Raw genomic sequence first — 27,736 nt, forward strand, 5'->3', positions numbered from 1 at the left:
CTTTTACTAATTCATAAATCGAACTAATGAATGTAGAGATCCAAATATATAAACGGTCTGTGTTTGTGGACATAAATATGAATTCTAGTTCAAAAAGTTGCTTTTTTTCTTACTCATATTGCCAGGCAGAAATGAGGGATCTGATATTGTTTTAAAAATGAATAACTGGCCTGCTCCTTGCCCGTCAAATTCAAAAAGGTGTCTAACCCTATAACCCTAACCTCGGAGAACGGTGTTGGAATCTGGCGGTTGACGGACATCTGCTTCTGCCCGAGCCTCTATGGAGGTAGATTTGTGTCTTTATTATGCAATCAAACAGAATAGGTTTGAGAGCAAAACTTTCCACACTGCAATCAAAAAATAGATTTGAGAGGAAAACTATCGACACTGCAATCAAAAAAATGTTTTATTGCAAGTAAAATAAATGTGAAAAAAATGTATAAAAAATGTATTAATGGGAATCCAAAAGTTTTGTTTGCAAATCCAAAAGTTTTGCTTGTGAATCCAAAAGTTTTGCTTGCGAATCCAAAAGTTTTGCTTGCGAATCCAAAAGTTTTGCTTGCTGTTGAGCTGAATCTCGTGGGCGGGACCTACGCCGAAAGATGTAAGACACGCCTCTATTGGCCAGTCTCAATCGGAGTGACAGCTTGGCAACATCCACAGTTAGTAACGAGAGAGGGAGTTTTGAAGTCCATGATGAGAACGAGCGGGACTCGGGAGCGGAGTTGCCAAGCTGTCACTCAGATCGAGACTGGCCAATAGAGACGTGTCTTACATCTTTCGGTGTAGGTCCCGCCCACGAGATTCAGCTCAACAGCAAGCAAAACTTTTGGATTCGCAAGCAAAACTTTTGGATTTGCAAGCAAAACTTTTGGATTCACAAGGAAAACTTTTGGATTCGCAAACAAAACTTTTGGATTTGCAAACAAAACTTTTGGATTCCCATTAATACATTTTTAATCACATTTATTTTACTTGCAATAAAACATTTTTTGATTGCAGTGTCGATATTTTTGCTCACAAATCTGTTTTTTGATTGCAGTGCGGAAAGTTTTGCTCTCAAACCTATTCTGTTTGATTGAATAATAAAGACACAAATCTACCTCCATAAGCCTCTGGCAGCAGGCGATATTTTTTTTCCTACTATGGCCACGCCAAGACCCGCCCTACTCTGTCTGTGATTGGCCGGGTTGCATGCAACTCAACTGGACACTACGGTACCCTCGCTGTGAGCATTCGAGAGCATCACAAAAGAACCCTAACCATGACACTTACCCTAACCCTAACCCTAAACCTAACCTAACCCCTAAACCTAACCCTAACCCCTAACCCTAACCCCTAAACCTAACCCTAACCATAACCCCTAAACCTAACCCTAACCATAACCCCTAAACCTAACCCTAACCATAACCCCTTACCCTAACCCCTAAACCAACCCCTAAACCTAACCCTAACATAACCCCTAACCCTAACCCTAACATAACCCCTAACCATAACCCCTAAACCTAACCCTAACCATAACCCCTTACCCTAACCCCTAAACCAACCCCTAAACCTAACCCTAACATAACCCCTAACCCTAACCCTAACATAAACCCTAACCCTAACCCCTAACCCTAACCATAACCCCTAAACCTAACCCTAACCCCTAAACCTAACCTTAACTATAACAGCTAATATCAAGCCAGTAAAAGCGTGTGTGACGGACCAATCAGAAATAGAGGCGGGCGTGTCTTTTCGGGATATTGCCGTGGCCATACTAGAAGGATTAAACATTTCGCCGGCAGCAGGCGTATGGCTGCATCCTGTGCCACTTTGAGCAGGCGGTGGAGATCTTGGCGGTGGAGTTCTTGGCGTTGGAGTTCTTGGCGTTGGAGTTCTTGGCGTTGGAGTTCCTGGCGCTCGTCCTGGCGGCCCAGCTGGCGGAGGTGGTGGGGCTGGTCGAGCTGAACGCCAGCCACGAGGAGGTGGTGGTGTTGGAGGCTGTTGCCGACTGGATCGACCACATGCCTGAAGAGCGCGCTGCCCTTGTCAGGCTGCCGTCCAACGTAATGGTGGGCTGGGAGGAGGGATGGACGGATGAATGTGTTAATGGGTGTATGAGTAGTTGGAAGGATTGCTAATTTGTCTAAATACACAGTGCATTATTTCCTCAAAGGGGACATATTATACCACCAGGTGTGATAAGCCGTGTCCACCTAGATGTGTGACGGATAGATGAGCAACGTTTGTTACAGTCCACTGGGTAGGCTGGCGGACTGATCTATCCAGCACACATCTAGGTGGACACGCCCACCTGTGATGTCAGAAGCGGCGCATTTTCAAAACGGCTTGTAACAGCTGATCACACTCACACCTGGTGGTAGAATATGTACCCTTTAAGAAGATTTCGTTCTTGAACAGACTCTTGCCCTTGATGTCTGAAGACTTCCTCGCTGAGGAAGGGTGTCAACCACACCCTGGTCCGAGCGTCAGAGGAAGGCCGGGCCATCAAGGCCGAGGCAATGAAGAATGCCTGAAAGATGTGGTTAACATGCAAAGTAAATTTTACTTTTCTCTTAGGTCTGTATTTCTGATGGCTTCAACAGACTTTTTTTTTCTATCAAGTGCCGAGAGCTACAGCCCAGAAACAAACCAGTGGACTATGATTGCGGACATGGGATAGCCACTGGTAGGGTTAGGGTGATTACTTACACGAGTCAAGTCTATGTGGTGAGAGAAGGACAAATGAGGACCTTCTTCTGCTGCGACCAGCCAGCGTAAGGGTCCCTAGCTCACCAGTATGGCCTACAGAGGAACCACTGATATATATAGATATCTGCTGGGCTGTTGTAACAAACTAATTTCTCCTATGGGGGATTAATAAAGTTGTATCGTATGGTATCGTAAGATGCACTTTGTCTTCCTGCTATGATGAACTAGTTTGGTGGTTCTCAAACATCTTAACTTGTACCAGGGTTTGAAAATAAGTGAAGTACAGGGGATGGGGTGCGTTGAGCGTGTGCTCATCTCTGAGAAGTTTACAAGTGTAGATTTCCTCATTCAGTTTTAGTTTCACAATGAGTTTCCATTTTTATTTTTAGCTCTAGAAAAAAACGACAAAGATCCGGGCCTCGGTGACCTCATCGCTGGCTACGGCCGTGCTCATAATGATCACCAGATGTCACCAAATTAGCAACTGCCTACGCTCACAAACACATACACTGTGGATTTCTACACTCCTGTGTTTTCCACACAGAAGTATAATCCGACCCAAGTGCAGAAGACAGACAGCCAGCGGCCAACAAAGACAGACCCCTGATTCTTTTGTTTTTCGATTTCAGGTGGGGGAGGGGGGGGGGCACCCATCGCCTGTGCACGACCGAGGCCTACGACGCCCTGAGCTCCGTGGCGTGGCGTGTGCCTCGTGGCCGTCCCCCGCAGTAACTTTGGCATCGAGTTGATCGGCGACGTGCTCTTTGTGGCGGGAGGCCACAGCGGTGAACGAGAACACGGACTGGTGGTGCTACGCGCGCAACATGGGCACGTGTCTCAGAGTACACACTGTGTCCCGTGATGCCACGCCCCCCTGGGTGCCCGGGGGGGGACACCTTAGAGGAGGGTGAGGAAGAGGAGGAGGAGGAGGAGCAGGAGGCGGAGGAGGAAGATGAGGAGGAGGATGAGGGTGAGGAAGAGGCGTAGGAGGAGGACGAGGTAAATGAGGAGGTGGAGGAGGAGGAGGAGGAAGAGGAGGCTTTAGCTTCTCACTTTCTAAAATGCATTTTTATTAACTCTGCCTTTCTAAAATGTTTTTTTTAAACTTTGCCTTTATTTTCTATCTATTTTACTTTTTACTTATCAATTATTTTATTTTATTGTATGACAATGTTTATATGTGAAGCACTTTAAGTCTGCCTTGTGTATGAAAAGTGCTATATAAATAAAGTTGCCTTGCCTTAGCATAATGCCACATTTGTAGATCTGAAGGGCCAACGTCGGTCATCTGGGCGAATTCAGGATCATCAATTTGTCTTGCAAGAAATAAAAAATAAAAATAACATATTTCTTTTAGCATCAGAGAAGGGCAAGAAAACGTTCTTTGTTGTTGAATTTTACTGATTTTTCTGCCTTTTCTTCAAGGAAAAATGTTATTCCATGAAGTTATATTTGTTACATTATTCACGTCATTGCTATTTTATATTGATGTTGTTGCACTGTGCACTGTTATTCATACACATTTCCTTTGACAATATGTTGTTATTTTTCAATAATTGTATGTTTTTTTGGCGTTTAGTCAATCATTCATTAGACAGTATGTTAATTACACAAATATACCTATTTATCACAGAGGGATGACAATTAATGCACAACCACGGATCAGAAAGAGCCCAAAAAAATTAAGAATAAAAAAGCTTTTACAGTAATGCTCTCCCGTTGTTTACATTTTCCCTGTTTTGAAGTGTGGAGAGAGCGTTACCAGTGCAACGATCAACGAGTTAGCGTTACCCACGACTATTCCCGAACACAGCCGAGTGAAGGCGGAAACGGTCGTGACGACATCACCACACGGCACCGCCCCCTCTCCGCTCCACCCTACTGTCCTCTCCCGAGCTACGCTGCTGCAAGCGTTGCCAGATCGGGTCCGATTTCCCCGCCCAATCTGGCAACACTGGCTGCAGCGCTGCAGCCAGTGTTGCCGGATTGGGCGGGGAAATCGGGCTCAAACTGGCAACACCTGATCTGCTACTCGGCTGCTAGAGTTCCCGGCGGCTTGCACACAGACACACACACACACACGGGCAGCTCCACGCAGACACACACGGAGCTTCGCACACACAACACTGACAGCTGCGACTGACTCACAACCGAGGGGAAAGATGGAGCACAGAGACAGCGACTTCAATATACTGCTTGCGACCGATTCCTACAAGGTACCGTGTGATCTGTGTTACGGTTCTACGTTTAACGCGGCCCCCTGCGGATTAAATGGTCAAATTAAAAAAATTATATAACACAATAGACTCGTCAAGGTGGTTTAATCAGCACCAAGGCCATCCCGCGGTGCTGTGGCATGTCCGATGGTTATCGCAAGGCCGAATGAGGAGGAGGAGGAGGAGGCGGAGGAGGCGGCGGAGGAGGAGGAGGATAGGGCAGGTCGGAACGGGGTACCAAATACACCGGGAAAGCATCCTCCTCCACATCCAGGCTACAGCGACCCTAACGCCGCAAAGGACGGACCCATAAACTCCGCCTCGTAAACGGAGAAAAACGTTCTCCGTTCTCCTTCTCCGCCGAACCGTGTCCGCCGAGGCGCGTTGATGTGCTATAGGCGCTAGCTTAGGTAGCTCGCGCTGCTAGCCGCCAGGGAGACCGGAACGGGAGCTTGTATGGAGCTAACGTTAGCCTGTAGCTCGAGAGCCGCGCGCCGAGGCTCTGACGGAGGGTGTGATGAGCCGCGCGCCCCCCTCCCGCCGGCCCAGGTGGCGCGAGGAGCCAGGTCGCTGCCGGCTCTCTCGCGCACAACCCGCCGGCCGTTGCGTCATGCGCGACCGTTGCGTCGGGTGCGATGTGGTCCGCTTGGCGCTAAGCGAAATTAATTAAGAATTCGTTGGTGAGTTTCGTGTTTTTGATGACCCGCCCACCTATCCTAAAATTTAGAAATTGGGTCTAATGTGCGGTGAAATGTTATTATTATTAATTTGATGTTTTGTTAATCACAGTTTTATGTTTTGAAGATGTATGGCAATATGACTTTCGTCGACGGAGGTGGAGGTTCCAGTGGATCTTGTTTTGTTCACCTTGCTTTTAGTTTCGTTTTTACAGGAGTGTAATTTTTTCGCTATCTTACCACGAATATGTTCGCAGTAGTGCGGATCAAACCGCAACATCTGGTTGCTAGGTCAGGTGCGCACAGCTGTGGTGGTAGGATATGGGATGGGTGATACCAATACAGGAAAAGTAAGGGTGTTGGTACAGATTAGTACAAATCCTAATTATTATAAACAAATCCCCTTATTTTAGTATTTTACATATAGCATATGTTTGAATGAATGAAGCTAGTCTCTGATATGGTCCAGACTAGTTTAGTTCAGTCTATTCTGCACATAACAGAGTATAACCTCAAGACCACAAATTGTTCTATAAATCACAAGATCAGGTGTAGGACGTCTTGGACTGTTGCATTTTAATCTAACATGATCAGGCTTCAAACTATTAAATTATTACAAGTACCACCATGCCATTACCAAGCTGTCATCCCGTCGAGACGAGCAGCGCAAATACATTCCTAGAAAAACGTTTATTATTTAGTCTGTAAAGCATTACGACTCGTCTGTATCCTGTGTAGTTAGAGCACAAACTCTGAATACATCATACATGATGGGCATACAAACAAATGAAATAAGCTGCTTGTTAAGATCATGACCCTGGTTATGTCATGATCTTAATGATCTGGTGTGTGTGTGTGTGTGTGTGTGTGGTAAACACACCTTTACAGTGTTAATTATGGCGTTCATGACAACCAGAACAGATACATTAAGGTACACAGCGTCTAAAGCTTTTGCTTTGATGTGGATCCTATTTCATTCCATTGACAGTTTCCTGGACTTGCCCACGTCTAATGGCTTGTTATTTCCGTTGTGGTGATCATTTATTATTCCTTCCTTGTTACCGGATGACTCTTCTGTTGTGATTTAAGAAAATAAGATTGATAACCAGAGAGTCACACGCAGACCTAAGTGACCAACAAGCCGCTGAAAATACAAAGCAAAACCTGACCTGTTTCTTAAGTCCCACTAGGGCTCATGTTACTGTGAGTCCATGTGCTTTATATCCATACAATGTGGGTGGGTGTGTGTGCGTGCGTCTCAGTTCTTCTCTCTTTATATTCCGTGGGCCATTATGGGCTCTTACTGTTTGTTTGGGCTTTTGTTGTTGTTGTCATCTACACAATCGCCTACGTTTGCTACTTTTTGTATGTACATTGGAAATACAGAACTTATACATTGTTGGTTTGGAGTCAAACTTCAAACTGTTCTTTGAAGTTAAATCTTGAGTCGACGTTTGCCATCTGAGCGAACAGCGACATTTATGCAGAAATATCTCACATACTGCTTGGTATAAGTTGCATTGTTCCAAAGTCGTATGAAGTGGGGACACTTGACCAAACTATAATGTGTGTGAGTTAGTCTGCGTGGTGTCAGGCCCACGCGCCGTGTTGTTTATCTCTACACTATTTTGGGTCCTCTGAGGTCTTGAGGGGGAAGGACAGGGATGGGGTCACAGAAACACTATTACAATGACATTTACCCTGCTATGCTAGCCCCTTCTTCTGCAGTTAGCCCCTCCAGCAGTGGCCCATCCACATTATGGATTTTAATTCAGTCCCGAAGCATCCACGGGAGACTCGGACATTGGTTGGATAGCTTAACAATTAGCATGCATTGTGAGCATTACGCACAAGTTAAACATCATTTGATAATTGGACAAATACAGTGAACTACAGGTTCTAAAGCCACTCGATTAGAATTCCAGAGTTCCGAGTTTATTACTGGTAGAACTTGGATATCGTGATGTTTACTTTCCAACCTGCTACAGTAGTTTGTGTGTTAAGCTCTGGTTAACGGCTTACTTTGTTTTACATATTTACAAATTTCTCTTTTAGCAAAACAAAGCAAAAGAAACTCTGGGGTTTTCAGTTAGAAAAAAAACTCAAAATACACACACTTTCCTTGGAGCTCGGAGTTAATACAGTAATGCCATTCATCCCGTCGGCCGTGTGTGTGTATCAACATGAATGCTCTCTCTCTGACCAGCCTGGATGCGTCTGGGCATGCATCTCTCCTCTGATGACTCAGATATTCAAACCTAATTTCATTTTCCCCTAACTTATGACTTTTATGCTGCTGTTATGTCCATTTTGGGGCTTATTACACCCTTTCTATGTTCCTTCCCAACATTTCTTCCCTCTGGGTTCTGGGGCAATTACTCCTTGGCCTTTAGAGGGCTTTGTGTTGGAGGATGTTGTTGAATGTCGGTCTGGGAAGCCCTTTGAATAACTGTTATGAATAATGACATACATAAAATTGACTGGGACTTGACAAAGGATCCAAAAGATCTTTTGGGTCCCGGGGGTCATCGTGTGTGTGTGTGTGTGTGTGTGTGTGTGTGTGTGTGTGTGTGTGTGTGTGTGTGTGTGTGTGTGTGTGTGTGTGTGTGTGTGTGTGTGTGTGTGTGTGTGTGTGTGTGTGTGTGTGTGTGTGTGTGTGTGTGTGTGTGAGAGAGAGAGATTCGGTAACAGATGTTTGGCTTCTTGGGAACTTTTCCAGGAGTGTGTGCAGAGTCTGTTACAGGATTCTCATTTGTAAATGTCAGCAAAAATAGGCAGTAGTATCATTCCACTAAAAACATGCTGTTCTTTAGCCATAGCGCACTGCGTGTGGTGGGTGTGTATGGCTTGTATAATGTCCATGTCCTAATTTTAGACTGACGCATTTTCACCAAGTCACCTGACAATCTCTCTTCCTGTTTGACCTCAGCAGCATCCAAGGTCTGTGGTCACATGACCAGAAAGGATTCTTTGGAACTCGTCCGTGGGAGAGGGGCTCCTAAAAATGTTCAATGTCAGGCTAGTGTATCAGTCAAATGCCAACGTCAATTGATAGCGTTTGGTTGCATCGATAAAAAGCCATGACCTTTACATGACCCAAATTCATAAGGTCACATTTTTGACACTCAAGTCTACCGACATGAAGACTTTTATTTTAACAAACATTTATTCACTTTGGCCAAAGGAACTGACAAGTGAGAATATGATTGATTATTAATTATGACATTTCAAAATACTGAGTCCCTTAAGCAGCCAGGATAAAAGTACAGGATAGCTGAGAAAATCGAAAGTGAATGTGTTTGGTCTGTGGTTCACCTAAAGAACAAGAGGTTTCCAAGAAAAGAGATTTGAAGCAATTGGAAATTGCTCTGCGTAGCCAACCAACACCGAATTGAATTACTCTGATGCCTTTTTGTAAAGGGCTCAACATGCTTCTACTATAATGTTAGTTTTCAATTGATGCATTTACACAAGCTACACAATGTGCTGATTTATCAATCAACTAACCAATGTGTGTGACATCTGTGGATGATGCATTGCAAAATATACAATCAACCCCATGTACACTCTGTATACACCTTCTATGCTTCGGATCGTTTTCGAGTTTGGCCAACTTTTCAAAACTAAAGCAATTACAAGATGTCCATTTTATTAGAATCAAAGCTAAGCTAGGTTAGCTGTAGCCTGTAGCTGAGAGGTTTTGCATGCAGCCTCGCTTGCAAATCAGTGGTCGCAACATCAAAGTGGATCCTGTGTTTCTGTCACGCCTTTGATTTGATCAACATGTATGGGTCCATGTTCTGAAACCATGCTGCCAGGTTGCGTTGATGTCTCAGACACCTGGTCGATTGCTTTTTCGTGCAGTCCCCAAAGCATGTCGAGGCCTAAGAGTGAACCTGAGCTTGAAAGCGAAACTGCAACGCGGCCTACCATAGGCATGTGGTTAAATGTCAATAAGCTAACATAAAGTACCCTTATTTTCCCGCTAGATGGGTGGCTGAAACGTTCTCGTTCATACGATCTTGGTGCATACCTCCACTTCTGATATCATCAGTGGATAGTTTTCGATATTGATTGTTCTGGTAATAACCAATCGCCCTCACACCTGTTATGGCCCATGAATAGAATATTCAGTGTAGTGTAAATGTGTCACCTAATGCGCCTCTCAACCATGTGGCCGACTCGCTGGTTCTGACGAGGGGTTGGCCCGCGTGCTGAATCCCCGGCCTCACCGTCGCATGCCTTGGTCCCGCAGGTCACACATTACAAGCAGTACCCGCCCAACACCAGCAAAGTTTACTCCTACTTCGAGTGCCGGGAGACCCGGACGGAGCCCACCAAGAACAGGAAGGTCAAGTACGACAAGACGGTGTTCTACGGCCTCCAGTACATCCTCCACAAGTACCTCAAAGGTAAACGCGCCAACTCTCATTAAATACCCCCGAAGTTGTACGGTTAAGTTCTTTGCATGAAAAGCACTGTTTTAAGTTGTATTTGTTCAGGGGTAGATGAGCTTGCAGGGTCTTACAGTTAAAATTCCCGACCATTGGCTGTAAACCTTCCCAGAGTACCTTCCCAGTTCCGGTAGAGTAAACTTAATGCTGCAGATTCCCCACAGTGTCAGAAATTGTTCTTCTGACACCCCCCACAGGTTTTCCAGAGAGTAGTGATGGACATTAATTAGCACTCCCCATAGATATGGTGTCATTTTGATCTACACGATCATCCCCGAAAACAGTCAGACAAGACTTAACTGATGCATTTTGGGAGTTTGGAGTAGTTTTCCCTTCTTTAAAATGTAATCTTTTTTTGAATGTAGGATGGCAAGCAGTCGTTAGGGCATCACAGGAGAGCAAAGGACGGAGAGAAAGAGGAACAGTTTGCATTGTGTTACTTAAGAGGATTTCATGGTGGGGTAGGAGAGGGGCAGGGGAGGAGTAGATTAAGGGATGAAAAGAAAAGGAGCAGAGAGCAAGAGAAACAAAAGAACAGCTGCACTTCAGGCCAAAGCCCAGCTGCCAGGGGGGAATAAGTAAGTAAGAAGTAAATTATAAATATAAATGAGTGCCCTTTTATTCCACATGCCTTTTCACATTGTTCTTAGAATGCACCTTACACAGTGGATCAAAAAAAATTTTTGCTCTTAAAATACTAAAGTGGATAAACATTTGCTAGTTCAACAATGTTTAGTCTACACTTCGCAAACGAGTTTGTGACCGTTGACAAAAAAGTCACTTAACATTCGTAGTGTGGGTCATATTCTAGTTCTCAAGCCTGTTAAAATATGTAAGAGAAAAGAGAAAGTGTTTGAGTTATGCTTTTCAATGACATGGTTGAATTCAACTGAATATTTAAGATAAAGGCTAACTCTGTTCCCACATGTCGTTTGAACTGCATCAATTGATAAAGATAATTTGTGACCATATTTCCGTTTTAAAGCTAAAAACTCTGTGCTTTGTTCCAGTGTGACATGCACATTGCCTTTTGCACAAAGCCCCCATTTAGTGTAACCTAGAAATGAACCATTTCAAGTAGGTGTGTCCGTGTGTGAGTGTGTGGACAAAGATGCATGTGGTGCGCTGCTATTTTAATTACAGTAGCGGGAACAGTAGAATCACATTCCAGTGTTCCTTGGCAGACAGTCTTCTGCAGAAGTGTGTACCTGTAACTGACAAATTATGCTGCTGTTTCCGTTAATGAGCAGTTAACTTCCTTGTTTGTTTCAGTTTTGTTTTTCTGTCCGACAAAGTTCCTGCCCATCTCATTCTTCTTTCTCTCTCTGTATATTTAACCCATTCTTGCTCTCTGTCTCTCCCTCTTGCTCCATCTCCCTCCCTCTGTCTGTCTGCCTGTCTGCCTGCCTGCCTGTCTGTCTGCCTGTCTCTCTCCCCTCTGCTTCCTGCCTCTACCATTGCCATTTCACCTTCCTACTCTCCCTCCCTCTCTTGTTCTTTGCTGTCACTCATTTACAATACATTCACATTTACATTTAGGGCATTTAGCAGACGCTTTTATCCAAGGCGATGAAGTACATTTGTCCGAAGAAATAGAAACAATACAATATACCTCTGTCGGTACAGTAAGGATGTTCATAGAACCAAGTGCCAAGCACTAACAATTGTTAGTTAACCCATTCCCTGTATAAAACAAAGATAGCTAGGATAAGATGCTACACAATGCTAAGTACCGTTTTTAAGTGCATGGACGTGCAACATACAATAAGTGCGTAAGATCACTCCCTGCTCTCTCTCTCAATCTTTCTCTCATTTACCTTAATAAATGGTCTCTGTTCTGTGTGCCCCCCCCTGCAGGGAAGGTGGTGACCCCTGAGAAGATCCAGGAGGCCAAGGAGGTCTACAGAGAACACTTCCAGGATGATGTCTTCAACGAGAAGGGCTGGAACTACATCCTGGAGGTAATCTATTTATCCATCAACTGATTGGCTTAGCCCTAATTGGACGAGGAACGATGACTCTTCCAACCATAATTCACATCTCGCTCAAACTTTAGTAGAACCCTAGATTTAGAAAAGAAGGCATCTTTCATTTTGCAAGCAATTCGTTTGGACGCACAGGTTTTGAATTATCGCTAATGGACAGAGAGCACATGGTGGAAAACGGTCCTCTGTGTATTTTAGGCAGTGATGTCAAAGCTTATTTCTTTACGAATATATCTTTTTACTTTCAAACCTAATGTCAATGGACTTTACCTCGGGACCGTATTAGGAACTTCATGTTTTATCACTCGACTGCAAATCACTGAAAAAGGTTTGCCAAATCAAAGACAGATAAGCCGCCCCGGAAAATAAGCCGCCGCCACAGTTTTGGTTTGTAGCATCGGGAAACAGGCCGAAGCTTTAATTTCTAAAAATAGGTAATTCTTTCTCGTTACTGGCCCCTGTGGCCGCTAAGTGAACTGCAAGCGGTTTGCGCATGCAGTTCATGCGTGTCCAGAGCACTGGAGTGCACAAGCTCAGGGGGTAGAGACTGTTATAATCATTAATAATGTAAGTTGTTATCACAAATAAATCCTTCAAACGTTTGGAATATCAAGACATTTTTGGCTAACAAGTCATCCCTTCCTGTGAGAGTATTAGAGCAACACGCTCTCGGGCAGCGCTGAACAGTGGAGTGAGTCGAGCAAGGCCACATTTTTGAAGTCCCTTTTAATAATCACCTGTTGATCCACTGTTGACCGACCAAGGTGAGTCATGTGAACAGCCAAAAGCAGTTGGAAACCACACGTCTGGTTGCCATGGCAGTTGATTACAATTTAGTTGATTCATTCAAAAATGCGCGCTGCTACCATGCAGCGGACTTTGACCAAAATGTGTTTCGAGGAAGAAACGAAAAAAACAAAACATCTTGCCATTGTTGTGCTTTGTGTAAACACACGCCCACACAAACGATTGCGTGCGTTTATGCAGGCAACTTGTTATTAGCTCGCCTTACTGCAAGCTGGAGGTCAGCCATCACACACACACACGCACACGCACACACACACACACCTCTATTGTCTTGCGTGAGTGTTTTGTTTCCATTTCTTCCTTTCTGATATAGCAATGCAATTGTAACGTACATACACTCACTTCTATTTTCAGTGTCTGGTTTAGGTTTAAGAATAAAGTTGCACAATGCAAGAGCATGTTTTCTGAGCCCGCTAGCAAGTAGAAAAACAACCGCAGTGTAGTAACCCAAAAAGAGTGTATGCTAAAAAAATGTAGGCCACTGACGTGTGTGTGTGTGTGTGTGTGTGTGTGTGTGTGTGTGTGTGTGTGTGTGTGTGTGTGTGTGTGTGTGTGTGTGTGTGTGTGTGTGTGTGTGTGTGTGTGTGTGTGTGTGTGTGTGTTCCAGAAATACGATGGCCACCTGCCCATCGAGATCAAGGCGGTACCAGAGGGCAGTGTGATCCCGCGTGGCAACGTCCTGTTCACCGTGGAGAGCACAGACCCCGAGTGCTACTGGCTCACCAACTGGGTGGAGGTAAGACGTCTGCGCCAACAAAACAAGTACACCCAAACCGGGATATAACCCGGCCATACCGGTCCGCAAAGCCCTCGTCGTGTTGTTACCCGGAGTGTGGTGAAACGCGACTTCACTGTCGGTCTTTAAATGTTATTAAGGAGAGCAAGAGGTTGACTGAAGAGACTCATTGGCTCGGTGGAAATTTGCGAAGAGCCGAGAATCACTCAAGAAACCGTAGAACAGAACTCGAATCAGAGAAGGTTTTGGAACAAGTATTTAGGGGCTGGAACCAGGCTACAAAACAAACTCATATATATATATATATATATATATATATATATATATTACGCATGGGCGATTCGCGAACGATTCGGTCAGAACGAACGAATCCCGAAGGTGAACGACGAGAACTGATTCCCAAAAAGAAGAGAACTGATTCCTTTTTTTTTTACATAAAATAAAAATATGGTCACTCAATCAATATGGTAAATAAAAGATACAAACGAACAGAGCTTCGTCTCCCCTCGACTTCATATTGATTGAGTCTAATGTTGTGTTCACACCGCACTTTGTCCCATTTCGCCTATTCGCGCGAATAGGCGAATGTTGCCGCGCGACAAATCATAATCTGTCGCTGTGCATTTTTGTGTGCATTCGCGGGGCGAATTTTTTTTTTGCCTGGCAACGGTCATTCATGCCAATTCATTCTCATCAACCATGGCCGAGATGTGTGTCTGTACCTGTTGTGGAAGAGGGAGAGCCCGTCGTTTATGGGTTAATAATATAATCCGGAGGCGCACACCGCTTTGTGCCGTGATATTATATATATCGTATATATTATATGATATAGATATTTATATATTATATGTAGATATAGAGCGGGAGTCGCAAACAATCACTTTCTCCTCCAAGCTGCGGTTCACTGAACGGTTGAACGGTGATTGGCTGTTTTACGTTACTTCACCCAGGGAGTGAACTGATTGGCTGTTACGTGACGTCACCCAGGGAGTGAACGCTGACTGGCTGTTTTACGTTACTTCACCCACGTTACCCACAGGGAGTGAACGCTGATTGGCTGTTTCAACGCGAATGCCGCGAAGAAGTTGAAATATTTTAACTTTATTCGCGGGGCGAATTATTCGCGGCGCGAATCCACGTGAACGCGCTCGCCGTTCACGAGGAAAAATTTCGCGCTGTCAATCAAATCTTGTCGCGCGTATCGGCGAAAAAAAAATTCGCCCGATTCGCGTCTCCACGTTCACTTAACATTGAAACGTGTCGCGGGGCGAAGTGCGGTGTGAACACACCTTAAAACGTTCTCATATTGATTGAGTCTAAAACGTTCTCAAACCACACGTGTAATGCTCGAGCGGCGTCGTAGGCTAATGCTACAGAAATTAGCTGTTTTCCCGAGCACCGTCACCGTCTGAGACCTTCTGGTGGTTTTAAAGGCTCCGTTTGCGGGCGTACCTCATATTTAAAAGCAAAGTGGTGAGGCCAGACACCTGAGATGCCCTGCCAAATGACGTAACTGACCATATGACTTAACAAACTTAACAAACTGAACAAACTGAACGAACGAATCAAACGAACGATTTGTGACAGTGAAGGGAACTGAAAGAACTGATTCCCGGAAAAGAATCATTTTGCCCATGCCTAATATATATATATGAGTACATATATGCGCTTTGCAGCCTATACCGGAAATTTTCTGCTGGCCTCAGTGACATTGGCTGGTTTATTTAGCGTTTATTTAACGTTTTATCCGAAGCAGCTTACTGCAGATATTGGGGTTCAACCCCACAACCTTTGGGTTGGATCCCCCTCACTGACTCTCATCCCCACTTATCCCCATTGGCTTTGGAAGCACAAGAAATCATTGTTTCAGTTGCTTGAAAGATTAACTATTTTAACTATTAACTATTAACTATTAGAGGCCTGCAAGCCCGACGGGCCCCGACACAATATGCAAATTCGGGCCGGGTACGGGCCTTAAATTCAATGAATAGCACAGGCTCGGGTAGGGCTCGGGCTTGGCACAAGTTGGTTTTATGTATTCATGATTCACCCGCACAGCATTGCAGGTGAATCACCCGCACAGCTTTTTATTAATGCGGATCATTTTCTTTCTCGTGTGTCTCGTTTTTCGCCCCTGCCTAAAACCGCCACTGCTTTTAATGCTAAAGCCCAATTCAGACCAAAGATTCGCGACGCAAATGCTTGCAACTCGCAACTCCTTGCGACGAGACGGGCTGAGACGTTCTAAAAACTGGGCAGTCCACACTGCTGCACCGGGCGGTGATTATTATTATTTTTTTTTTGGATGAGAGTAGGCTAGAGTTGCTGTGTTTCGCCATTTTCCACTACTTCTGCATTGTAGTAATTCACTGGAGCTTAGTTTGTTTAGATCCCGCTAGTTGGATATATTGCATTCTTTTGTAGTGGCGACTTCTCTACTGCAAGGGAAGCTCGGCTTCACCTAAAATTTCGAAAATTAAATTGGTCAGATATATACTGTTGTGTTAACATTTCATTGATTAAAAATGCGTTAGAACACGTCCATCTCGAAGACGAGTCCGTTCAGAATCAGCTGCTTATCGCAGGTCGACTGACTCGATTTCCTTCTCATACACTTATGTGTTTAATTTGCGTGTGTTTAGACAGATGGGTGCGCACACACACACACACACACGCACCAAGCATCACCTGCATTCATTCATTCTATTAAATACTCGCTGTAAAACTATCTTTTCTCACGATCAAATACTCATCAATCCTAAAAGTAATAGGCTTGTACACGATGTCTGAGTCAAGAACATATGTGTTTGCTGTACGGTGTTTGCAGATGCATTGATTTAAAAGTACAACTTACCGCTGTATCAGCTGTTCTTTCCCAAATCATTTAACCAATCATTTACCCTAAAACTAGATTTTGTTTTGGAAGCCTGGAATATACTTTGCTCGAATGTATTATTGTTATTATTATATTATTATATTGAAAAAAAAATGTTTCCACAATCCACACGCTATTTCTATGCAGTTTCACACGTATGAATAATCTTTGACATCATAATATTTAACATGCAAGTGTAGTGGTGCCTGGTTGCTGTGGGGGAAAATCAGCTCTGCGCCGGGTGCAAACTAGCAACGACACTTGCGTCGGTGTAGAAAGTCAATTGCGCCGGGCGCAAGATAGGGCCCTTCTTCTGTTTGGCGCACATGGCTAATTTGCATACGCGCACAGGACTGTCGGAATCTGAGCATGTCGGACTGGCAGCATTACGGGGGCGCGATTACGGGCTGGCGGAGTTACATTTAAAAATCGCGTTCAATCGCGTTCATTTAAAAATAAATAAGAAAAGCGGAATCAATTTGTGGCGCTCGTTGTTCAATCTGTGGCCTATGTGTGGGAAACACTTAATTAATAAATATTAAATTCAAAGTGATTTAATTCCTTTATTTCATTCACTCACGGTGCTTACTAAGTTGGCTATAGACAAGGAGCTCATGTGTGCTGCTCATTTATCTACTCCCACGGCGCATAAGATTTACCGATGTCATATATCCTGGCTGTCCGTTTCATGCTGCTATTGCGACATCCCGTTATTTCGACATTGAGGTCTAATTAAATTCATGAACGCTTGTCTTTGCAAGGGTTAATCGTGTGTTAAAAGTATTATTTGTTTAATTGTTCAAGTCGGCTTTCTGAGAAACTATTACGCGACCGAAGTGTCGGGAAACCGGCATGTCTAAATAGCGGACCCTTTTAGTCGGGCTCGGGTTCGGGCTCGGGCTCAGTAATTGCTTAATTTGTCGGGTAGGGTCGGGTAAGGGCCTGATTGCCAGGGGTCCGGGCCGGGCCGGGCCTGAAATTTTAGGCCCGTGCAGGCCTCTATTAACTATTCAACTTAAAAGACAACTAATACTACTTTACAACTACAAATATCCCTCTGTACAGCAACACTGATCGCTATGTTGTAGATGTTGTTGGCAAAGATTCTTTATTTTATTCATGGCAAACTCATTTTTGAGAGCTGATCTGCTGAAGCACTTCTCTCCTCACTCTTCTACTGTAAAATATTTATAAAGAAAACACACTTGAGTTAACTGTGGATTATTTGAAATGTTCTCCGGTGTCAGTTAAGGTTTATTGTAAATTACATGAAACAGGGTTAGAGTGCCATTGGGCCAACTGAGTGGGCAGTTCTCATCCACCCAACCCCCCCCCCCCCCCAGTCCCCATAGCAACGGGGATGTGGTCAACTCTCAGCTATCGGTTAGTCTGCCGTCCCATTCTTTATTACTCGCCTGTGTGTCGATGCGTCTCTCTTTTGAATGTCTCTCTTATCTCCCATGAAAGGAAAACTAGTTTTATCTGCGCTTGAAGCAGACGGGGTCAGAGACTCGAGGTGAAACACAAAGAGCCTGTGAGAACCAACCAACGCGTTGGGCAACGCGTTTTATTTTCCGACTGCGACTTCTCTCTGTCTCTTGTCTTCCTCCTAGAAACGGAAAGTTGCCACATCCCTCACAAGGAAGCCACCAGCTCTGAATTCTTGTTGTGCTCCTTTTTCTCATTCGTCCTCACTTGACTGCTGAACACAATGACTGCCAGCCCCATAATACACTATGTGTCTTTCACTTCACCGTATGGAGTGGTTTATTCAGAGTCTGTCTGGCAGTAAGCCTCTTTCTCCACCGAATGCAAAAGATGGAAGAAAATCCCTGAAGCAATTGTGTTTCAGCCTTTGTTTATTTATTTTCTGTTACATATATATATTTTTAAGTGTTTGTTGCAGGATTTTTTTGTGAAATGTACCTTGAAGAAATGCTGTTCAAGAGGAAAAATAGAAGTCTGTGTTTTGTATTGAAAGCGGGTATATTGTCCACGATACCGCACCATCAGAGATCTCACCGCCAACCAAACAAACAGGGCTGTCCAAATGAAAGTCAGTTGTTTGAACGGTGGGGAGAACGGCCGCCACACAAAGTCTGTTGGACTTAATTTCCTCTTAGGAAATGACGCCTTACTGGTGTCATCTCATGGGCCAAGAGGGCTCATATCAAGAGGAGCTGCAAAAGACTAGGACGTGGACGCATGCACGGCACACGCACACGCACGCACGCGCACACGCATCCAGAGTGACTGTAAAAGACATAGGTCATGGATATATTTACACGCACACACACACAGCTTTAAAAGACATAGGTCATGGATATATTAACACACTCACAGCTTTAAAAGACATAGGTCATGGATATATTTACACACACTTCCCTTGTGACAGATTTAAAATTAGACGGCTGTGTCCTTGGCGCGCACGTACACTGTATCATTGGGTTAAACGGTTCTATCCCTCTATATCTCTTTGATACTCTGAGGGTGGCTCTGCTTTCCTGCTTTTCACACACAAATTTTGTCTTTTTCTGCTCTCTTATCTTCTATGCCTGTATTGCCCGTGTGTGTGTGTGTGTGTGTGTGTGTGTGTGTGTGTGTGTGTGTGTGTGTGTGTGTGTGTGTGTGTGTGTGTGTGTGTGTGTGTGTGTGTGTGTGTGTGTGTGTGTGTGTGTGTGTGTGTGTGTGTGTGTCTCCACTATCCTCAGTCAGACATTGGTAGATTGTGTGCGCTGCGTATTCCCGGTAAAAATGTCAAGGCCCCATAATAACACAGACGTAGTTTGTCCACAGTTCAGATAAAGGCATTTTTAACCAAAATGTTTGCAAAAGAATGACCAGATAGTGGAATCAGGACCTGGATTGTTACATCGCTGCGGCGTGAAGCAGTCTGTAGATATTGTTACGTCAGGAGCTGTAGGCTGGTGACACACCAGCTCATCCAAAAGAAAAACAAACTTCAAGAAATGTACCAATGTACATTTCAATGTACCAATGTACCAATAAATATACTTAGGAATGATTAGGCTGATGGGAAAAGGAATTAAATTTCCACTTACATTTTTATGCCCCCCCCACACATGTCCCACACATCCTTCATTTTAAAGTAGGCATGCTCTGGAAGCTTATAAAATAGTTTTAATAAACGCATGCATCCCTCCCATTCCCTCTATGTCGGTTCAAGCTAAACCCCGGAACTGGAGCTCACTTCCAAGCGGAGTGACTTGGGCGAAAACCAGAAACGGTTTTTATGTTCTCAACATTGCAGTGTATTGTATCGTTAGGGTTGATTTTTGGTCTGCCGCAAACAAGTCTGGGTCGTCAGTGTTGTGATTGCCATGTTTAAAAAGCAGGGAAGATACGTTAATACCCTAACAGTGTTTCCCACAGACCAGGTAGCAATGTGTGGTGCCCCCCTGCAGGGTTGGCAACTTTTGTTTTTTGGCCAGAGTCAGACTCTGTAGAATCTTGTAATGCTTACATTATAACAGGGTCTGCGGGTGGAATTATTGACGGGCGGGGGGGTTTGGATTGTGGGCAGGGGGGATTGTTGACGGGGGGGGGGTTGGTACGGGCTGGCGCTGCGCCACACATTGGTCTATGTATGGGAAAGTAAGTGCCTAAGTAAGTTCTAAAACCGCACTGCGATTTGAAACACGTGTGAGATCCTGTCTCTCCCTCCTCCTCCATCCTCTCCAGACCATCCTGGTCCAGATCTGGTACCCCATCACCGTGGCGACCAACTCCAGGGAGCAGAAGAAGATCCTGGCCAAGTTCCTGCTGGAGACGTCCGGCAACCTGACGGGGTTGGAGCTGAAGCTGCACGACTTTGGCTACCGGGGCGTCTCCTCCCAGGAGGTACGGCTGAACCGGAGACGTCTGAGAACCTCCACCACGCTAACTCGCGCTGTCACCGTCTTCCCCATCTGGGATGAATAACCTGCATTGTAATCGTATCTTGGGGTGACTGTATGGGTGTCTGTGTGTCTGTTTGTCAGCCTGTCCATTTTTCCATTAGCCGGTTTTGTCTGCCTCTGTGTTGACTGTCTGTCTCGGTTTCTTCCTTTGTGTACCTGCCCTTTTTATTTTCTGTCTCGCCCGTCTGTACTTTTGTGTTTAGTATTCATCCATCCATATCTATGGAAGGGAAAACATTTTTTTAATGGCTTTGGGAGACTGTCCTCAGACTGTAGGTAATGGAATTGAAATCAGAGGATCCACAAACAGACACATCACCCATGAATAAAAAATTAATTCAGGGCTGCTTTGTGTCATCTGACCATACTTCTGAATCATCTCTTCGATGTAATAAACGTCGCCCCCTCCTCTCCCCCCCCCCCCCCCAGACGGCCGGGATTGGAGCCTCCGCCCACCTGGTCAACTTCAAGGGCACCGACACGGTCGCCGGCATCGGGGTCATCAAGAAGTACTACGGCACCAAGGACCCCGTGCCCGGCTTCTCCGTGCCCGCCGCCGAGCACAGGTAACCCGCGGTCAAACACGTGTCCCTACACGACGGCGATGGTGCCGCCCAGGTGTGGTTGGGCCATCGACGTGCACATACGTGTGTTAGAGGGGCGATGTCACGCCGAGTGTGACCCGCCGTTACAAGCTGTTTTCCTGTGTGTTAGTGACATCAGAAGCCAGATGTTCATTTTCACTCACACTTGGTGCCGTAAAATCAACCCTTTTAAGTTTCACCTTTCGGTTTGTATTAGTAATTATCATGACGTCAAATTTTTTTTAATTCTGCCAAGGTATTCGAGGAAAGCGTAGCTTATTGGTCCTTCTTGCATAGCCAGACGTACTATTTTGAAATGGGTTTGTCCTACTTTTTATTTCGTTTTTTCGAGTTGCAATGCACAAGAATAGCCTGATGCATCAGCCGCTTACTTCATTACATTTCATATAGCGTCTGAACACGAGCCGTAGAGATTTGTTTGCTTCCGGGAGGCGGTTGCTTCCGTTTGCTTCGACTAATCGCTGCTGCTTGGCGGTGACGTGGTGACGCGGTGACAATAGGGTTAGCATTAGCGTTTGGCTTGCATAATGTCTTCGCCACTAACGGGGCCAGCTGGTAAATTAAACTTTTCCCAATCCCGGTAGGAAGAAGTCCAAAAACGTCTTTGCCCTCCAAAAAATTCGTCAAACATGCTTCTTGTTCTGGCTTTAAGTCTTCAATATCCGGAATAGTTTCAAGCACAGAGCGTATAGCTTCGCCGACATCCATCTCGTCAACTGTTTACCGCAGCTTGGGAACTACACCGGTATTTCAGTTTGGGCGCTTCAGTTCGACGTCATCGCCCGTCATCGCCCGTCATCGCCACATCTGCTCGCTGATTGGTCCGTCCGCTCTGGCGGACGGAGCAAACCGAAACGCATTGCTAGTTCCCTGACTATATGGTTGAGGCAAATTAAATTTGCCGGAACCAGTAGGCGGCGCTAGCCTGGCTAGCACAAGAATGCCATCAGGCTGAATGCTTATATTAACCTGTGAACAATAATATGTTGATGCAAATGGTTAACAGGCTGTTAACAGGCTATGTTATCACACTAACAGCACATGTAAGCATGCAAACAAGCTATGTTATCAGGCCAACAAGCTATGTTTAACTTCTGAAAGGCACTTTTAACATGCTAGCAGGCTATGTAACATGCTAGCAGGCTGTGATAACATGTTTACAGGCTATGTTAACATGCTAGCAGGCTGTGATAACATGTTGACAGGCTACATGGTCAGGCTCACGCGCTATGTCAGCATGCTGCTATGTCAGGCGTTACTATGCCGACAGTGAGGCGACGCTTGGGTCCCCCCCAGGTTCGTGTCTGCAGGGATGGTGTCGCCATAGCGATCATTACATAAGCGGCCCCCTGTTTGTTTGCCACGGGGGCCACTGGGGAGGGGGCCCCCAGTGAAATTCCACTTGGTGGGGCTGGGAGGCGGGGCGCCGGACGGAGGGTTTTGTTTGTTTTGGGGGGAGATACCGAACCACGGAGGCCTGTCGCAGCTCGTTAATACCTTCACATCCATAGCAACACCCGACCAATCTCACCCCCGGACCATTCTGGAAGTAAATCGTTTTTACGTCTGTTTGCGTTCCATTTCTGTTTCACCTCAATGACATCTTCTCTTAATTCAATTAAGAAACGTCATGTCATTGGATCCTTCATATCCGTTCGTGAGTTCATATAAAATCCAAAATTGGAAAGTGAAATACTTACGAATCCTAGCCCGGCTCCTGGCGTACGGTAAAGGGCTACGGCGCTCAGCGGTACGGCCCCGTTTGTTTGAGGGTCCATTAGGATAATGAGCCCCCCATAAAGCCGTCCTCTCAGGCCTCGTAAAGCCGCCGGAGCAGGCCTGCGTCCCGTCGCCCGGCGGAGGCACGTGACGTGAGGCTGCGTGGCAACCCGAGCATTCCTCCTCCCTGCTGGGGAAACGGGTCGGACGGAGCGCTCAGGAAACATCGTCCACTTAATTGAGCGTGGGGTCACCTGGAAACCAGCAGCGCAGTCACTCAGGGCGTTCCCCCCGTGCCGCCAGGACGCAGATGGTTTTCTCTTGTGTCTACGCGTCTGTGTTTCTGTGCCGCACATGTACCTGGTCAGTGTGCGGTGATCTGGTTGCGTGAGGAGGACCGATTGCAGGCCTGCTAGGGTGTTAGGGTTTTAGGGCGCCAGGGCGAAAGGTACCAGGTTCGATTCCCAATGTCCCCAGCAAGTCCTGTGAGCGTCCTTTTGAGCAAGACGAAGAACACACACCTGCTCCTTAACGACATCTGAATTGACTTTGTGTGTGCTGAATGACTTAATTGTTTCAATATAATTAAATGTATGTGTCTAGGAAATGACTAGCTACCAGACTGGTTTTGGATATGCAAATGAAGGCAATGGAAATAAACGGGGTGTGGCTCTTGCTGGATTTACCGTGGCTTTATGTTGATTTGTAATAATGTAAAGTTTTATGTCAAATACCAACCTGTAAAAATCCTTGTGCCACACATTCCACTCTGCTCACAAAGAAATCGTAATTCCCAAGTCAGCCTAACCCATCAAGAAATTATAGTTTTTATCGCTAGCCATACAACCAGGAAGTTCAGTGGAATTGGACGTTTGCTGAAATTAAAACTTTCCTTTATTGCCATGTGCAGAAAATACTCACTTTTTGAAATGGCACTTAGTTCCAACCATGCAATGCAGTGCCTTTGCTCTTTAATGGAAAACCTGGACAACAGTGCCCCCTTTTGGACAGCATGTGTTATTGTCTGTTTTTCTCTATCATTTGTGATGCATCACCTATCCAGTTAATATACCGTGGCTTTTGGGTTTTCAATTTTATAAGTCACTTTTAGTTTCCCTTATTTGGTTTTCAACTGATATATTTTAATAAAACCAGAGGAACTTGTCGTAAGCAACCTGGTTATGCGTTGCCTACTAAAGCATTCATATTTTGAAGGATACCGTGTAATGTCATTCATTAAATGTTAGATATTTCCTAGTAAAAGGCCAGTCAAGTCCACCCTATCTTACAGTGCCTAGTATCTTAAAGCATATCAAAAGACAATCCCCCATTCCATTGACGCTGCACATGTTTCAAAACAGAAGCGACTTGCTAAATCCTTCAAAATAAGAGCGTGTCCTATTTGTCATTTTCTCCAGCACCATCACAGCGTGGGGGAAGGACCACGAGAAGGACGCCTTCGAGCACATCATCAAGCAGTTCCCCAACGTGCCCGTGTCCATCGTGAGCGACAGCTACGACATCTACAACGCCTGCGAGAAGATCTGGGGGGAGGACCTGCGGAGCCTGATCGTGTCCCGCGGCGCCGACGCCCCGCTGGTGGTCCGGCCCGACTCAGGAGACCCCCTGGACACCGTCCTGAAGGTGCTGTGGATTTGTTTTTTTGGTCTGGCGCTTTTATTTTGGAAAAAAAAAACAAGGGCCTTTATTTTCTTGTAAAAAAAAAAAAGTTATTTTATTCTGTGCTTTTATTTTTAAAAGCCCTCCATGGGGGCTGCACTCTGGCGTTTGACTTATTTACTTGAAAAAAATATTTGCAATCGATGCTATTATTTTGAAAAGCTGTCCTGATGGCCTGCCCTCAACTGTTTCACGCTGTTACTTTGAAGCGAAACGAATCATGCAGGTGCCCTGGAGGAGAAAATGAAACTGAGCTAAAAATATCTCCTTTCCTGGAACAGTCGAACACACATTTGTGGAGATCTTGATTCTAGGGCGTGTCGAGCATCACTTCCTGTGCAACCGTGGTCTGTGGCGTCGGTTGGCAGTTCGTCCCTCTAGCAGAAAGGGACGAACTGTAAACTCTGTGGAAGGGTTGCTCAATGCTGCGGGCGATGTAGATTAACTATCCCATGGTTTACGTAGTTATTTATTATCTTATCCTATCTCAAACACGCTTTTATTTTGAAAGGACTATCCAATCTAGGAATGTTCAGTTGAAATTCCCCACATAGTTTCCTTTGTATACCCGTACTCCTTGTACAACCAATCTAGAACAAGGAAACGGCTTGTATCAGTGTTTATAAGCAGCATATTTTCTTGCTTTATAAAACCTGATTTTAAAGTAGTATTAAAAGAGAGTTGCGCTTTTATTGCTGCAGGTCCTGGAGATCCTCGGTAAGAAGTTCCCCCCGACGGAGAACTCCCTGGGCTACAGGGTCCTGCCCCCCTACATCAGGGTCATCCAGGGCGACGGGGTGGACATCAACACCCTGCAGGAGGTAGAGACACACACACACACACACACACACACACACACACGCACACATGCACATGCACACGCACTAAACCCTGCATCCTCGCTATACGCTATGATAAAATGATAAATAATAATAAGATATAAAAAGCAGTTGATCACTACTTCTGGTGCGTTCTCCTCTGCCACCTCCTCCTCACACTTGAGAAAATAAGAAAATAGAATAAGGAGGAACAAAAAGAAAAACGTGTAAGAATGTCCACCGTCCATATGAAAATCAACGTATGTCACCTATCAGAGAGGGACACGGGTGACCTGTGGTGTGTACGACTCAAACAGTGGCACAGTACATCGTACGCACCGTGCGCTTCTCCCGACAAACATGGGTGTGGATCTTTCAAAGAAGGACGTAGACCAGCTCCCACCAAACGGTCCCCATTGATAAAGCGCTTTCATCCAAAGCGCTTCACAGTGTTGACTGACATTCACCCATTCATGCACACATTCACACACCGACGGAGGAGTCGACCACGCAGGGCGACAGCCAGCGACCCAGACACTCGGCTAGGAGGAGCCGGGGATCGAACCAGCGACCTTGCGGTTACCAGCCAACCCGCTCTACCTCCTGAGCTAATGCAGCCCCATAATGTCACCTCTCCCGTCTCTCCCCCCCCCACCCCCCCCCAGATCGTGGAGGGCCTGAAGGAGCAGAAGTGGTCCATCGAGAACATCTCCTTCGGCTCGGGGGGCGCCCTGCTGCAGAAGCTGACGCGGGACCTGCTCAACTGCTCCTTCAAGTGCAGCTACGTGGTGACCAATGGCCTGGGGGTGAGCAGAACCACAACCACAACCACAACCACAACCAGCCCACCTGGTTCAGTACAGTGTATTGGTCTGGTTGACGGGGGCCGTGTACAGGACAGGTTCTATACCAGAGTTAGCTGAATAGCTCATTTGCGTCCGTGGTCCCCGTAGCGTGGGGATCATAGTGCAGTGGTGGTTGTTGGTCTCCCAGGTGAAAGGTTCTGGGTTCGTAACCCTCATGAACTTGCAGGCCTCCTTGAGCAAGAGGACCTGTCCATCCCTTCACCAAACCTGCTTCTGAATAGATCTTAAAATGTGTTTTTTTTTAATACAAGTTGTGTTGATTTTAAAAGCGTCTGTTTGATAGTAGCACCGTCCGCTGTCTCACTGCGGAGTGGACTGCGGAGTGGCGGCTGGTTGAAGCAGCCTCACCAGGTGACTCCAGTCAGACTTAAACCAGCCGTCGTCCAATCACACGCCCGCATTACTTTCTTAATTGATTGATTTCAAACCCACGGCGTTAGGCAGGGAGGGGTTAGGGCCTCCTGCTGAAGGACGCCTACAGGCCGTCCGGACGCCGGGTATCAAACCCGGGACCTTTGGTCCGGGAGTGAAACACCCTGAGAATCCCCTGCCCCCTCATTGGGTTAGAGCTTTAGCTGGGCGTCGGCTGGGGGGGATGCATGCGTCCGTTGCCGTGGTAACGGCTGTGCTCCGCGGCGCCGCAGGTGAACGTGTTCAAGGACCCGGTGGCCGACCCCAACAAGAGGTCAAAGAAAGGTCGTCTGTCGCTGCACCGCACCCAGAGCGGGAGGGTCGTCACGCTGGAGGAGGGCAAGGGAGACCTGGAGGAGTACGGAGTGGTGAGGGCACTGACGCACAATGCACAACACACACACACACACACACACACACACACACACACACACACACACACACACACACACACACACACACACACACACACACACACACACACACACACACACACACGCAGGCAGAAAAGCACACACACACACAGGCAGAAAAGCACACACACACACACACACGCAGGCAGAAAAGCACGCATACACACACACACACACACAGAGGCAGACACACACACACACAGGCAGAAGCACACACTGGCAAACACATGTGTAGATACACACAGGCGCACAAAGACACACGCACGCACACACACACACGCGCATGTATAGACACACACACACGCACACACAGCCAGACAGACAGAAAGATGAATAGGCGCGTACACAGACAGGCAGACACGCACGCATACACACACACAGGAAGATACACACAGGCTCACATCTATAGACACACACAGGCACGCAGACAAGCAGACATGCACACACACACACAGGCACACACACACAGGCATGCACACACAGGCACACACGTACCCTTTCTGCTTACGATGACATCGTAATTTTCACTTCATAAAAAAAAAATGAAAATCTGTGATGATGGACCCTCCCTCCCTCCCTTCCTAACCGCCTGCCTCGTTCGCCTCGTCTCTGACCCTGACCTCTGACCCCTGACCCCTCCAGGACCTCCTGCACACGGTGTTCCAGAATGGCAAGATCGTGAAGGCGTACACGTTTGACGAAGTCAGAGACAATGCCAAGCTCAAAGACACAGAGAAGGAGGAGCTTCTCACATAAGCCCCGCCCCCTTACATAACCCCCCCCCCTGCCAAACCCCACCCCCACGCAGAACACCCCCTCCCCCTCCTGGCCTCCACTCTGAGAGAGAGAGAGAGAGAGAG

The 27,736-nt window shown here is 46.0% G+C and overlaps 1 protein-coding gene across 1 annotated transcript; it reads left to right on the plus strand.

Annotated features, from left to right (window-relative positions):
- Positions 1–4,750: 4,750 nt before the first annotated feature.
- On the plus strand, positions 4,751–27,736 carry nampt1 (nicotinamide phosphoribosyltransferase 1). The gene is made up of 11 exons (XM_084482717.1): positions 4,751–4,910; positions 9,843–9,999; positions 11,899–12,002; positions 13,441–13,569; positions 20,147–20,305; positions 20,794–20,930; positions 24,107–24,332; positions 25,070–25,189; positions 25,852–25,992; positions 26,697–26,831; positions 27,519–27,736. Exons 1-11 carry the CDS (start codon positions 4,857–4,859, stop codon positions 27,630–27,632), a joined length of 1,476 nt encoding a protein of 491 aa, XP_084338843.1. The 5' UTR covers positions 4,751–4,856; the 3' UTR covers positions 27,633–27,736.

Source organism: Micromesistius poutassou (genome assembly GCF_964030765.1).
Source record: "Micromesistius poutassou genome assembly, chromosome: 18".
NCBI classification, from domain to species: domain Eukaryota; kingdom Metazoa; phylum Chordata; class Actinopteri; order Gadiformes; family Gadidae; genus Micromesistius; species Micromesistius poutassou.